Source organism: Callorhinus ursinus, unplaced genomic scaffold, assembly GCF_003265705.2.
Source record: "Callorhinus ursinus isolate GAN/ISIS: 27379988/994484 unplaced genomic scaffold, GSC_fseal_2.0 scaffold32, whole genome shotgun sequence".
Lineage (NCBI taxonomy): Eukaryota > Metazoa > Chordata > Mammalia > Carnivora > Otariidae > Callorhinus > Callorhinus ursinus.
This window is the reverse complement of record NW_027397094.1, coordinates 17,383,817-17,397,984: the sequence shown is the minus strand read 5'-3', so window position 1 is coordinate 17,397,984 and position 14,168 is coordinate 17,383,817. Positions and strand designations below refer to the sequence as shown.

Here is a 14,168-nt window from a genome sequence, read left to right as displayed (position 1 = left end):
CGGCTCCCAGCAACCCTCCCCAGTGAGGATCAGTGAGGATCCGAGGTAGGGGTTACATCAGCAAAGTGGGGGTGATCGTGTTCGTGTGTTTGGCCCGTTCTGCCTGTGAAGTCAGTAAATGTTGGACGGTACTCAGTGGCTTAGGAACTGTTCTTGCTGTCATAGCTTCATTTATGTTTCATCACAACTTCAGAGGTGGAATGTCGTTCTGCTTGCGTACAGTCCTGAGGTTTAGGAGGGGTGGGGGGCCTGAGCTCACGCCTGGGTCTCGGGCCCGGGCCCTTGCCCCTCCAGGCTGCTCCTCTGCTCGGGTTCAGCGAACGCCGGCTGTGGACCTCCAAGCCCCATCCGTGACCCCAGCATTGGTGCGGGACCACCGTTAACGCCACGTCCTCAGTTTCTCTGCGCGGCGAGCGGCGATCCGCCCGGCGGGCTCACCGGGCCAGCAGTGTCAGCAAACGAAGGGAAGGAGCCACCGTCCGGCCCGGGTGGAGAGCGCTTCTCCGACATGGGTGTCAGCTGCCCGAGGATGCCACTACTTAGAGCCAGTCTGAAGTTGTGTTCTTCGGGGCAGTGTGCAGGATTTGGGTTGCTTTGTCAGGATCAGCCTTGGGTGCCTTAGACCCAGGGGGAGACCATCCATAATAGATGGGTCAACAAGTGTGTGCGTGCAGTGCGCGCGGGGTGCTGGGGTCCATGGGTGAGAAATAGCAACAAAACAGATTTGGCTCTGGGGTGAGGCGCTCCTTCCCAGTCCAGCTGGGAGGGGAAGGCATGTGCCCAGGGTGATGGGAGGCAGGTGGGGCAGCATTGGAAGCCGCCTGCTTCTCCGAGAAGCTTGACCTTGAAGGGCAAGCTTGACCTTGAAAGGCAAGGTGGGCTTGGGCTGGCTGTATGTGTTCACACGGGGTGGGGGGTCCTCCCCTGGCCGCACTGGGCACAGACAGGTGCCTCATCCTACCCACACAGTGACCATCAGAAAGACTCTCAGGTTTACAGAATCATAGGTTTCAGCACTCCCAAGGCCACACAGTCCCTCCTTCCCAGAGAAGTCCATCTTCTGGAAATCAGTTTCTTCATCAGTATTTTCATAACTTCATTTAATAAAAGAGCTGTTTTCACGGGCCTTCTTAGGGTAATATCTGCTTTCTGCTGTCGTGTTCTTTAACTGCAGGCTGTTTTCCCATCGTCTTTGGGGGTGAAGCTGGTTTCTGGCTTTTCCTATAACATTTTCTATCTCTGGGGTATTTCCTGTCCACTGCTTCTGCCTAGCCAAGTGCACGGTCACTAGATTTGCATGTATTTCCGTGTGTTTGTTTTCTAAAGCTCTTAATTTGCAAGGCTCTTTTCTACAAATTTTAAAGAGGCAATAGAAGTGCAAGATGATATATGAGTGGCATTTTTTAAAAGTCAGGATATTCAGACATTATATCTACTGTTTGGACTATTTCTCTCCAACCTGTAACTTATGCCCCTCCTGTTCTGGGGGCTCCCCTTGCTGCCCGGAATCAGACTAGGGCATATGTCCCCTCTGGAAACCCTGCTCTCTTTCCTGCCTCTGCCTCTTCGGGCGGCTCCAAGCTGAGGAATTCTACATAATACAGAAATAACTCCTTTCTATAATGGTTCTTTAGCCCTGCATTTTTCAAATTACAGGTTGTGACCCTTTATTAGAGGATCTGTCACACCCACGTAAGGAAAACAGAACAGACTAGATCTTCATTGCATTTGTGTGCATACACGCATGTCATGACATCTGGGACAGGAGAGAAAAATGTGCATCCTTTAGTCAAACATGCTCGAACGTCCCTGCTGGGTTCCAACATACTGCTAAACTTTTATGAAAGAGAAACCAGTTACAATCTGTCTCCAGGAAAATGGTCTTATGCCGTGGGAAAATTAATCGTCACAAGTCAAGGCAGAGCCCCCAGGAGTCCTGATGAAGATGTTCCCGAGTCGGCAGCAGTCACGGTGGGCTGCCTCTGAGTGGGTTCCTATCGTCTTTGGAGGATGGCTTCTCCTCTGTCACTCCTACTCATTGTTCAGATCTCAGCTCAGGTGGGCCTTCCCCGGGGAAGCCTTCCCTGCTTTCCCTGACTGCATCAGTTTCCTCTGTTAGATGCCTCCATAGAACTACAATTCTTGCCATCAGGACACCTGGCTCAGTTTTTAATCATACATTGATTAGGATGGTCATTTTATTGATTGTCTTCCCTCCATCTTCTAGAACTTAACCTCCACAGGACAGGTCTGGTTTTGTTCATTCAGGAGCCACTGAGATGCCTAGCATATAATCCACACCTAGTATAAACCAGTGGCTTGGGGCCAAGTCCCCCCAGTCGACTGACATCAGGCATCCCATAAAACCCTCTGCTGTACTCAGGTCTTTTCCAGAAAAGGGGCGGGGGTCTGATAGCACAAGATGCACAGGTGGGATTGAAGCCCCAGGAGCTCGGCAGAGGCCTTGGCCCTTAGCCACTGCTCTTTCCACACACAGACCCACACCGACTGAGAGTGAGCGGACCTCCTTCTTCCTGTCCCCAGGGCTCCCAGTGAGGCTTACGTGGAGCATAAGCAGAATTAGCGATGGAACATCTCTTGGGTGATGGTCGCTTCTCTGGCTGTGGATGGGGCTCCACAGTTCCCGGTTCCATCGTTACAAGCTCCTAGTTGCAGTAAAGAGTATTCAGGCCATTAAGCATTAGTGGGAACCAGCTCATTTAGATTCCATAGTAAGTGTTGCACGCATAGATTTTAGCTGCGGCTCTGATTTGTGTTAGTCTGAGCACAGGTGGGTGGTTTTTCCTCCTCTGTCCTCAAGAGTCTATGAGGGGGAAGGCAGAAAGGTGGGGAAAGAGGAGGATTGATAAGTATTTCTGGGGTTGCCTTAGCATGAAAAACATGTTTCCAAAAAAAAATGTTTTGGAAACATTTTATTTTAGGTGGGAGAAAATGCTGACCCTCTGGCTGGCTCCCATGACCAGACATTTACTGGGGGCACGATATAGTCCTGGCCAGAGAGCTCGTGAGTTTTGAAACTGCTTTTCCATTTGAGAGACTGGACCTCTGTGACCCCAAGCATCATTTCCACGGCAACCAGCCGCGATGAGATGGGGGGTTTTGACCTTGCGGGACAATTGCAACAAGAAGCAGATGAGCTTTTAGATAGAAAATTTATTCTTTGGCCTTGAACAGATCTCCTGTAAGGAAATCTCAGTGTCCTCATCTCTGAAATAGAGAAAGGAACCAGTCTTTTGATTGTATGTGGAGAGATCCATGTTGGAAAAGCACGTATATAGGTCTTGTTGATCTTTACTTAACCAACCCAACCAACATTTGACGTGAGGCAGAAGAGCTTTGGCCCGCACACATTGGTCTGTTCTGGGTAGCTGTCAGCAGGCCTGCTTTCACCTCTCTGACCAGCACCTCACTCTGTTAACCTGGCTTCCTGGCTGGTCCTGGACAGGCGAGCTCACTGCCACCCCAGGGCCTTTGCACTGCGGTTCCCTGGGTATTTTCCTGTGTTCTTCTCGGAGGGCTACGTGGCCCACTCCCTCCCTCTGTCTGGGTGTTTGCTCCAAGTCACCCTGTTAGAGAGCCCCATCAGACACCCCATATAAAACAGCAACCCCCGAATGGTCTGCCCCTTCGTGCCTTTTCTTCACAGCACCGTGACCACCTGGAATTTCATGAGCTTCATGGGGCAGGGTTGTTGTCATAGTTTCCTTTTTGAGTTTGGCTTGAATTTGCTACACCTACCAAACTGGCACATAATAGGCCATTAAATCATCATGAAGAGCCTTTTTTCATTGTTTTAAATTTGTTTATCTTTAGGAAACTGTTTCAAAGGATAAAAAACTTGACCACGATCATGAATGTAGCAAGTGGCGAACAGCCGTCTAAAGCTGGGGTGGCCATCAAGTCCTGAATTTTCTCTTTCCCTCTGAGAGCTGATGGCTTCGCACGCTTCTCCAGGTTCTGTCCTCATCACGCCCGGGCTTGTCCAGGCTCACCCCACCCTGCAGTGCTTTCTTTCTTGTAGATCCCAGGCTACTGCCAGCACGGCACCTGTGCCAGATCCTAGGAAATGCTCCCCAGTCCACTGCCGTGTTCCTGGAGAACCCCGTGCTTGGCCTTCTAGAGCGGCAGCTGCGTATCTGATCATGAGTCAGGGCGCCGCACGCGTGGACAGGCCACCGTGCCTCCATTCCCTTAGGAGGTGTGTGTGGTAGGAATGGCTTCGCTTACCCCCTCATGGGGACACACATGGCAGCCGCTCCAAGAAGAATCCCTGAGGGAGTCTCACCAAGGGGTGTTCTTGGGGGTGTTATTCCTTGTTGAAACATTTATTTCTGTGGGGCACCTGGGTGGTCCCGTCGGTGAAAGCATCCGACTCTTGGTTTCGGCCCAGGTCCTGATCTCAGAGCTGTGAGTTCGAGCCCCACTGGGCTGCACACTGAGCGTGGAGTCTGGCTGGAGAGTCTCCCTCTCCCTCTGCCCCTCCCACTCATGTGCGCGCACTCTCTCTCTCTCAAAATAAATAAATAAATATTTTTAAAAAGACATTTATTTTTGAGTTACCTGACGTAACATGATGGGATGCCTTATGTTGATTTTGGACATTATCTTTTTCACCATATCTGAGGTGCTTTGCGGCATCACCGTAATCCCTGGGCAGGTGGGACAAGCAGATGAAAACCTCCTCTCTTACCATGCTTATGCATACTTCGGTGGGCAGAGACTGTTACTCACTAGACAACACCTGAGGTCCAAGTCTAACTTCCCTGTTGCAAACTGTCCAACGTATGGACATGATGGTGCTCGCTCGGGCTGTTTCCAGCTAGTTTGCGATGACAGTTGCTGGGGGAGGAAAGCCTGGGCACTAATCCCTAAGGTAGCACAGTTTCTGTGGTGTGTGCTGGCCATGCTGGGCTCATTTCCCGGTCCCACACCCTCTGCTCTGCTTCTTGCAGGAAAAGTGCGGTGGCGGGACTTTAACCAGGAAGCTTATGTCGGAGGGACGATGGTCCGCTCCGGGCAGGACCCCTACGCCCGCAACAAATTCAACCAGGTGGAAAGTGATAAGCTGCGGATGGACAGAGCCATACCTGACACCAGACACGACCAGTAAGTACGGAGCCGGGTGTGGGCCCGGGGCTTCACTTGCTTTCCCGCAGCCCAGTAAGTAGCTTTTACTGTGCCACTAACATTTTTTCTGTTCCTCCGGGCAGCTGATCATGTGTTGTGTCTTTTATGGGGTGGCAAAGCTAGGAAAAGTTCTGAGGCACACGGCAATGGGACTTCACCCACGGGAAGTGACAGGCCCATTTGGGATCGGATTCCAGCGTTGCAGATGCCCCGAGGCAGGATCCGGAGGCTGCGGGTTGCTGGCCAGAGCGTGGGAGTCAGTAGGAGAAAGTTGTGTTACTGGCCTCATGTTCACTCATCACGTGTCATTTCTAAAATCCATCCACACGCACAAGCATCGGTTCCTGTTGTTCACGACCTCGTTGGCAGGAAGAAAATGGGAATTCTTGCTTATTAGGACAGTGTAAGTCGGAAATGCTGTAGGGAGTAGAAAGGGGAAGGAGACGGCCTAGCAGGGTGGGTGTGAAATCGAGACAGGAGGCACAGGGTGACCTCTGACCACAGCAGGAGCTCTTGTCTGCATCCTTCTATTGATTCTTCAGGGCTCTGGGACCTGAGAGTAGAGGGCACCCTGGGGTTTATCGGGCTTGGCCAGCGAGGTCTGCAGCCATACTGACGTGTGCTCGCCACCACTTACGAGGGGAGTGGTATCCCTAGCCCTTACTCTTACCTCTAAGCCTTGCTGGTAAGAACCTCTGATTGGGAGGCTGTTCCCATGGGCTTTGCTGGGGACTCGTCTTGTTTCGGATTGTTAAAAAAACAAGCAGCTGCCTTTGGAGGGCAGCTGCTTTCCTGGGTGCTGGGTGGGCGTTCCTGCTCACTGAGTAACTTAGGGAGTCGGTCCTCTGTCAGGGCTGGCACATGATGGTTGCACATCTACTGCGACTTAGACGCTGTGTTTGGGACCTGGGATTCCAGTCAGAAAGGTCTTGGCCTGTCCTGGCGGGTGGGGGATGACAGGTGCACCAGGAAGCAAAGGGGTGCAGTACCCTGAGGCTTGGACAGTCTGTTCCAAATCAATGCATTTGGGGCCCCCAGGAGGTGGGAAGGCCAGGAAAGGCCCCAAGGAGGGGTGGGTCCTGAGCTGGAGGCCTCCGGAAAGAGGGTCAGCGATGTGGCTGTGACAGGCTGCGCTGGGCTTCCCGGGAGCCAGCCAGGGATCCGATTGCTCTGGGTGTGTGTCCAGGGATTGACAGGAGGGTAAGCTGATGAGCGACGAAAGTCAACGAAATTACACACAAACACATCTTAAAGTTTGCCCTTATTTTGTAAGGTAGTATCATATGTGGAAAGTATTTGTCTTCTCTCCTACTTTCAGGGGAACTTGACTTAACTGTGTAGGTACCAGTTAACTGCCAGTGCTCACTCCCTTAACAGGTCTCTTTGCGTTCTAGACAGCTCTGTTCACCCATAGCAGCGCGTAAGGATGTAGACGTATAAGTCTTTGGACTGGGGAAGTAAGCGTGCAGTGTGTGTGTGTGATATATTTAGTATATGAAACATATGATCGATATGTAAATGTATGTGATATTAAAATCCTACCATTTTTCTAAATCCAGTCCAGGAGGTTGCTTAATATCTCCTGTGATCCATTCATTCTTCTTCAGGGGCAGTCCGTCCTGATGCTGCACTCCTGGTTAAAGTCAGCATGGTTAACTGTTTAACACCCTCTCTAAAATAGAGTTTGCTGACCTGGGATCCAAGGACCCCAGGGAGGCCACAGGGAGGCTTTGGGACCCTTGAAAGTCCCATCCCAAGGTGTGGATGTGCCTGCCTATCTGGGGGGAGGTCCCAGGTGCCTGCATCCCCACCACCATCCATCCCCAGGCTAACTGTGCCAAATGCTCTTTGGGGCACCCTCACGCCATCCTCCGGACTCATGGCGCTGGACACAAAGGTTGTCCTCATTGCACGGGGAGGAAACTGAGGCTCCCGCTGTGTTAAAACTTGCCCAGTGATTAGGAGCAGCCAACTTAAGGCCAGAAAGGGGCAGTGTGGCTTTTCAGAGGGGCTTGGCCTAAACCCGAGAGAGTGGTTAAAGTTCTAGCAGAATCGAGCTCCGAAACCTTACCTGGTGGCTGGAATCCTGTTTGGAATCCTGTCTCCGTGAGATGGTGCGCGTGTCACTGCACCATTTGGGTATGAGTGGCTTTTCTGCTGTGGCTCTCCCTCCACAGACTTTTCCTTCGAGCTGCGAGAAAGTAGTGTCTTTGGTGACAGCCCATCAGTGTGTGGGCTGTGGTTCTGCCTCCCCATTGCGAGCCCCTTCAAAGTCCCCCAAACTATACATAGACAGACATAGCTTCTTTTCACTTTTTGAGATAGGAGTTTGTCCAAACAGATGTTTGACTATTCATCTCATGGTGGGATGTATTATAGGTGGGGCTAATTTGAGTTCCAGCTACTGTGTCACGTTCATTTGCATGTGTTAAAGGAACAGCTGGGACGCCTTCCATGTTTGTTTGACTTCGGCTAAATTAAAGTCTGCCCAAGTCCGTCGGATGCCTGGAACCGAGCCAGTGTGCCGTCCTCAAAGTGTGAGCTCGAGGAGAACTGCTCGGATTAAATGTCAGGTTAAGGAGATCAGTTACCTCTGTGACTCCCCGCCCCCCCCCCACCGTTTCTCTAATAAAGAGCGATTAAGGCATTTGACCTTTCACACAGATGTCACTTTTTTGTTTCTGCAGTATCCCCCTTGGTCTAGGATTATGGAAACATTTGGGTTCAGTCTTCGCTTAGAATAAATCTGAAAGCAATGCACGTGGTTAATTAAGGACAAGGTCTTTGGAGTCACGCAGATCTTGGTCACAATCCCAGACTCTCCAGTTCTTAATTCTGTGGCCTTTATCATTTATAAGACGATGTCGCACGATCACCCCTGGTTACTGTGAGGATTAAACAGAATGTTCACAAGGGCTACTTCCTCCTCCCGCGAGATTTTGTGCGAGAGCCACATCAGCGAGGCAGCCCTTGACCTTGACTGCCTCCCCTAGGAGTGCAGTGTCCTGGCCCCCATGCCAGCATTCCTAATCCCCCACGCACTTGATTTTCTCCATAATTCATATCACCACCTACACACCAAACAAAATAAGTTTGACTTATTTACACGTTCGTCTGTCTTTACGCCTAAGAATAGTGAGATAGCATGTCCAGGGCTGTTATTGGACAACTCACGGCACTCCATAAACTCGGTACATATTTGTTGAGTGAGTGTATTGCTTAGCACAGAGCTTGACATATGGTGAGTGCCCACTGAGTCATTAGTGATGTTAAGAGTCATAAAAAAAATAAAGGGGAGTGAGTGAAAGGGAGATTGTTAAGCAGTGGAGATCAGATGAGCCCCAAGATGAACCCCAGATAACTCTACCGTGTTTGTGTTCTTCAGGACTGGAAGGCACTGCAATTACACTCTACTCCTTAGTGTTTGTCGTTTGGGATAGATACAAGGAATCAGGGATTCAGAGCCTTGCAAAAGCAAAAACAAAACACAACAAAAACTCCACACATTTGGGCTATGTTTTATTTACCTTTTTAAGTGTATAAAAAAATACTGTGCCAAAAAAAAAAATCCACACATAGAAGCAGGAAGCCTAGAAAAGCGTGTGGGAGTGAAATCCTAGATCTGACATACAGGAAACCCTTAGAAATTAGAAAGTGGAAGCCCATGCTATTCTTGAAAGTGCAGTTTCTCCACTCCAAAAAAAAAAAAAAAAACAAAACTTCTCTACCTCATTTAATCTTATTTGAAATCTCAAATAAGCTATCACGACTAAAAGCAAATTAAAAACTGATGGGAATTTCGAAAGTGCTTTTCAGACTATTTGTTTCTACCCCATCCCACCTCTGGGAAGCTGTTGTTACGGGCCTGGCAAAAGATCATGCAAAGCAGCATCAGACAGATCCAGATACATGCATACTGAAGGAGGGGGGGGGCAACAGGATGTGCTAATGGATTGGATGAGGGGTAGAGTTCCAAGGCTTATGGCTAGAACAAGGGAAGAGACAGGTTGCCTTTAAGTGAGATGGGGGAGGCTGAGTGGAGCAGGTGTGGGGGACACATCCGGAGTTAACATTTGGACGTGTTAAGTTCCAGATGCGTTGTATGTGATCAGATGTGTGTCTGGTGTTCAGGAGAAAGGTCTTGGCGGCAGTGTGAACTTGGGAATGGTCCGTATGCAGATGGTCCTTAAAATCATGCGATGGATGTCATCTCCAAGGCAGGGAACATAGAAATAAGGAGCGGCCCAAAGACCAAGCTCTGAATGACTCCTCCGTTGAAATTTTCAGCTGCACATGTGAAGCCAAGGCTAACACTTGGGAGTATGGGCCAACATGGTAGACCGCTAACTGTTTCCTGTGGGTGATGAGAAGTGTTGCCTTCTTAGAGTAGGGGTATGAGAAAGCCTTTCCAGCACCCAACTCAGAAGAGTTTTGTGTTGTTTGTTTTTGGTTTGCATTTGAGCGCGTGTTGTTTTGTTTGCCCGGAAATGTATCTGATGGGAAAGTCAAGTCCAGAAATCAAGTGCAACCCAAGAAGTTTGTAGGATATGGTTCTGTTCTTCTTTTCCCTGTCAGCCAAACACCATTCCTTTTCATTTATGTATTCAAGGCGCTGAAAAATGAGAATTGCTTGGTAAAAGAACAGGTTTTGCTCAGGTTGCAAAAGTTAAATGATTAGAAAGTTTCTCTCTGTGTCACCACCCTTTCCTTTGATCACTAAATTAAAAATGAAAGGTTTTGAAGCTTTTTTGAGTTGAAAACTAAAATACTGCTCCTGAGAACAGGGCTATCTCGACTGCATCCACAAAGGATCCTTCTCTCAGAAAGAAGTGCATCCAAGTTGCCTACCTAATGGATTCATCTGGCAGGCTCAAAATCGACAAAACGCTGTTTTTACTCCGTCTGTGAATGAGAGTTGTAAGGTTTGGTTTGGTTTTGCTCAGGCTCATCACTGAAGGGCTGTGTTTTGAACCAGTGTTTTCAAATGTCTGGCCGTAATGCTGCCCAAACACAGAGATCAGGACTCTTGAGGGGGCCATTCTCCCTTTCTTTCTTTAATTTTTTGGAAAATTTCAACAAGAGGGCAGGCATATTAAGTAATGGGCTGTGCTGTTTATTCTGGCTGGAATGTCAGCATTGATGTCAGTTATTTTAAGAGTGGCCTATCAGGATTAAAGGTTGTGGGGAAGAATATGATCTAAACTTCTCATTGTTACTCAGTAGGAGTAAACACTGTGGAAGCCAAGAAAAAGTTTTCTACGTAAACTCAGCTGCTTGGAGGGACACTGGCGTAGGCAATCATTATAGGGCTCAGAGCTTGATTTTTCGGAGAGCAGAGGACCCGGGGAAACAGAAGTGCATCTCTGACGGGAATCTGGCTCCTCGTGAGTGGGTGCACGAAACGGGGGGCTCTTTGGGGGCCCAAGGCTTTGTTTTCATTGCACATTTTTTCTTATAAAAGTGGTGTCTTATGAACACGTGCAGCCAACCTCCCGACGTGGCACCTGCTTCACGGCAGACTGTTCAGAGCACCTGCTCCCTCTGCAGCTCGGCAGGGCTCAGACCCATGAATGTCCAGCCCCCCGCTTTGCAGACCGAACTGCACTTCCTCTGTCCCACCAGGCAGGGTCCCGGTGGAGGAGGCAGGTGCCACACGAGGCATGCTCTACGTTCAAGTGGCCTTGTGGGCATTTGTGGCCAGTGGGGCAGAGGGAGTTTGGCTGTAGCATAACAGCGAACCTTTAGAGTCTGTTCGATAATAACAATAACAGAATCTTTTTTGGACATTTTATCAGTCATGGCCTGTGCTCAGCCTTTCATGCACACTGATTGTATTTAATCTGCTAGCATTCCTGTCAAGTAGGTAGGGATATTATTCTTCTGATGGCATCATCCACCGGTCTCCAGAAGCCTGTGAATTGAGAGCCCGCCTCCAGAAACCGCAGGACCCTCACCCAGGAGGCAGAGTTGCTGACCACGCGCTGGACGGAGGTGGTTTCCCCCTTTGTTGTTTTGTCAGCAGCAGCACATTTAGGGCATGGCAGGCACTTGGGATATCCCCAGCCCCCACTAAGGCACCACCTATATCTAGAGCCCCGAGCCCCTGGGAAGTCCGTGCCATTGATGGCGTGTCTGCAGGGTGGATGGGGAGCCTCGGAAGCTGGGCCACTTGCCTGTGGCTGAGCACGGCGGTCAGTGGAGGAACCTGAGCGCCATACACCTGACCGCCCACTCAGAGTTCCGTCTCCAGTGTGGCTGTCTTGCCATCGTTCTTCACAGGTGTCTTTCCCACTCCTGGTTTTCAGGCATGAGTCCTGGCATGAGACCTAAATGCACCTAAAAAGCAGCAAGAGTTGGTGACTTAGAGCCAAATGCCTGAGACACATCAGCTCTCCGCCAGCCACATGCTGATGGAATCCTGAGAAATTGAGAAGAAGCAAGGTTTTTGATTCTCTCCTTCCAGTCTCAGCTTCTCCAGGGAACGTAATGGAAGAGTGTGCTCTCTTTCCGTTCCCACGGGAAAGGTCATCTATCTTTTCCCATGCTTTCATTTCTAACCTTTTTGTTCTTATATTTAAAGCATATCTCCTGTGAGTAGCAGCTAATTGGGTTTTGGATTTTTATCCACTGTGACAATCTTGTCTTTTTAATTACAGTATTTAGTCCTTTTACATTTAGTACAAGTTCTGATGTATTTGGATTTAACGCTAGCATCCCTCTGTCGGTGTCCTATTCCCACCACCTGCTTTGTGTTCCTTTTCCTCCTCTTTTCTGCTTCTTTTGGTTTAAGTATTTCTCCCTCTATTAGCTTGTTGCATATTTTACTTAATGGGAATCTAATATAAATGAATAATTTTATTATTTCCCAAACAATGCGCAGACCTTATAGCTCTTTACCCCATTAGCTTTCCTCTCTCCTTTGACACTCTTTGTTGTCATATGGTTTAATTCTCTCTTTATGTGTAAACTCCACAGGACATCTTCTGTTGTTTTATGTAGTAAATGTCTTTTCAGTTTATTCATATATTTATGTTTCCGTTTTTCCTCATTTCCTATAATTTTCACTTTTGCACCTGGACCATTTTTCATCTGTCTGAGAACTTATGTTCATACCACTTTACTAGCAATGAATGCTATCCTTTTATTTGTCTGAAAATACCTTTATTTCACTTTTAGTTTTGGGAAAAGTATTTTCACTGAATTTAGAATTCTAGGTTGACTGTACTTTGGGCACATTTAGGTAGTCGTTCTGTTGTCTTTGGGCTTCCATTGTTTCTGGTGAAATATCAACCGTTAATCTTACTGTAGCGGTTTTTGGTTTTTGGGGTTTTTGTTTTTTTTTTTTTTGCAGGCATTTTAACTTTTTCCTCTGGCTGCCTTAAGACATTGTCTTTGGTTTTCAGAAACTTCACTGAAATGTGCCTAAGTGTTTTCTTTGTATTGAACCTGTTTGTGTTTGTAGATTTCCTGAATCTGTAACTTCATGTCTTTGGTAAGTTTTGCTTGTGCCCCGTTTTCTCTCCCCACTTCCTCTGGGCCTTAATTACATCTTTGTTAGATATTTCTAAATGTCCTGTGCCCCTCTTGTGCTCTTTTCCTTTTTATTTATTCTTTTTTATTCCCTGTGCTTTAATCTAGATATAATTCTGTTGGCCTTCCTTCTGGTTCACTGATTCTTTCCTCTGCTATATCTGTTTTGCTTTTAAGTCCATCTGCTGCATTCTTAATTTCAGTTGTTGTGTTTTGTTGGGTATGAACAAATATAGAGATATTTAAAGGCTGGTGTTTCATCCTCCAAAGAGGATTTAGTTTTGCTCCCTGGCAGACAGTTAAAATAGGACAGATCACCTGGGTCAGGTCTGGAATTGAGCTGCCATAAAGCTGGGTTTCAGTCTTTCATAGAGTGCCGGTGAATTTCCAGTTCTCTTTGGCTACTAGGAAGTAGCCCTTTGGGATTCCACCTGGAAGTCCAGGATGTTTTTTAGGGCCTCTTTTCCTTGGCAAGACCTGAACTCCAGTTCTGGCCTCCCCAGCTCCATGCCACCTGCAGAACCTTGCCTTGCCTCCCTACCTGCAAAGCCCTCACTTCTGCTGGGCTTATCCCGTCTCTTGGCTTCACACTGCTTGAGGGGAAGGGGATCAGAGAACGCTGGCCTTACTCTGGGGGCCTCTCCTCTTTCTGGGAACCTGGCCCTGTAACAGCCAGCTGCCTCGTGAAACTCTCCAGTGCCTTCAAATAGATTTTTTGGTGTGTTTCATCCAAAATTTCTAGTTGCTTTTAGGGGGTAGATTGGTCTATACCAAGAACTTTACTATCACTGAAAGCAGGGAAAAAAAACCTGAGTGTTCTCTTTGGAATCTAAATTCAGTCTGAATCTTGACAGTTCATAGATTTTGCCCTGAGCAGCACTGTCTATCACAAATGAAAATAAGTAGAAATAGCTGTGGACTTGAGTGGTTAATGGCTCTGTCACTTAACTCCCAAACTAGGGTTGAAATAATCTCTGTAAACTCTGGGTTTCCTATCTGCAAAACCACGATCATGTACGCCCTCTCTGTCTTACACATTGCTATTAGGCTCAGATGTCTGTGAAAGAACTTCATAAGCTGCAAACAACTACACAAATACAGGATATTATTGTATTGTTATTCTGTGTGACTAGCAGCTTATGTACATGAGAAAGCAGCAAAGTCTTTGAGCAAAGACTGAATTGTTACTCTGTTAAGCTTTGCTCTGGATATGTGCATGCCTTTGAGGGCAGACGTTCAGCCTTCTCTGTATGAATGCCTCCATCGCGCTGAGGGGCAAGTGGGTCTTCTCATGCAAGCATGACGTTGAAGAGTGTTGTTATCGACCAAAAACAGTTGAGGAAATAACTTTGAAATGGCGATTCCACCTATTTTAGAAAGAAATTAGAGCAATAAAAATGGGGGTCATCAGCCTGCTGTTGGTAAATGAGATGAATCTCTGGCTCTGAACAAATTAGCCACCCACTTGAACACGTTGCTTCACCATCACT

General features: G+C 48.0%; 1 protein-coding gene across 7 annotated transcripts in view; it reads left to right on the top strand.

Moving 5' to 3' along the window:
* Window positions 1-14,168, top strand: part of GALNT2 (polypeptide N-acetylgalactosaminyltransferase 2) — a 181,272-nt gene that overhangs the window by 111,098 nt on the left and 56,006 nt on the right. For all 7 annotated transcript variants that reach the window (XR_012374330.1, XR_012374331.1, XR_012374332.1 and 4 more), the window contains exon 3: window positions 4,974-5,127. Coding sequence is in view for 3 of the 7 variants with exons in the window: in XM_073879065.1 (XP_073735166.1) it covers window positions 4,974-5,127 (154 nt within the window). In the remaining 4 variants the exon portion in view is untranslated. The remainder of the gene's footprint in view (window positions 1-4,973; window positions 5,128-14,168) is intronic.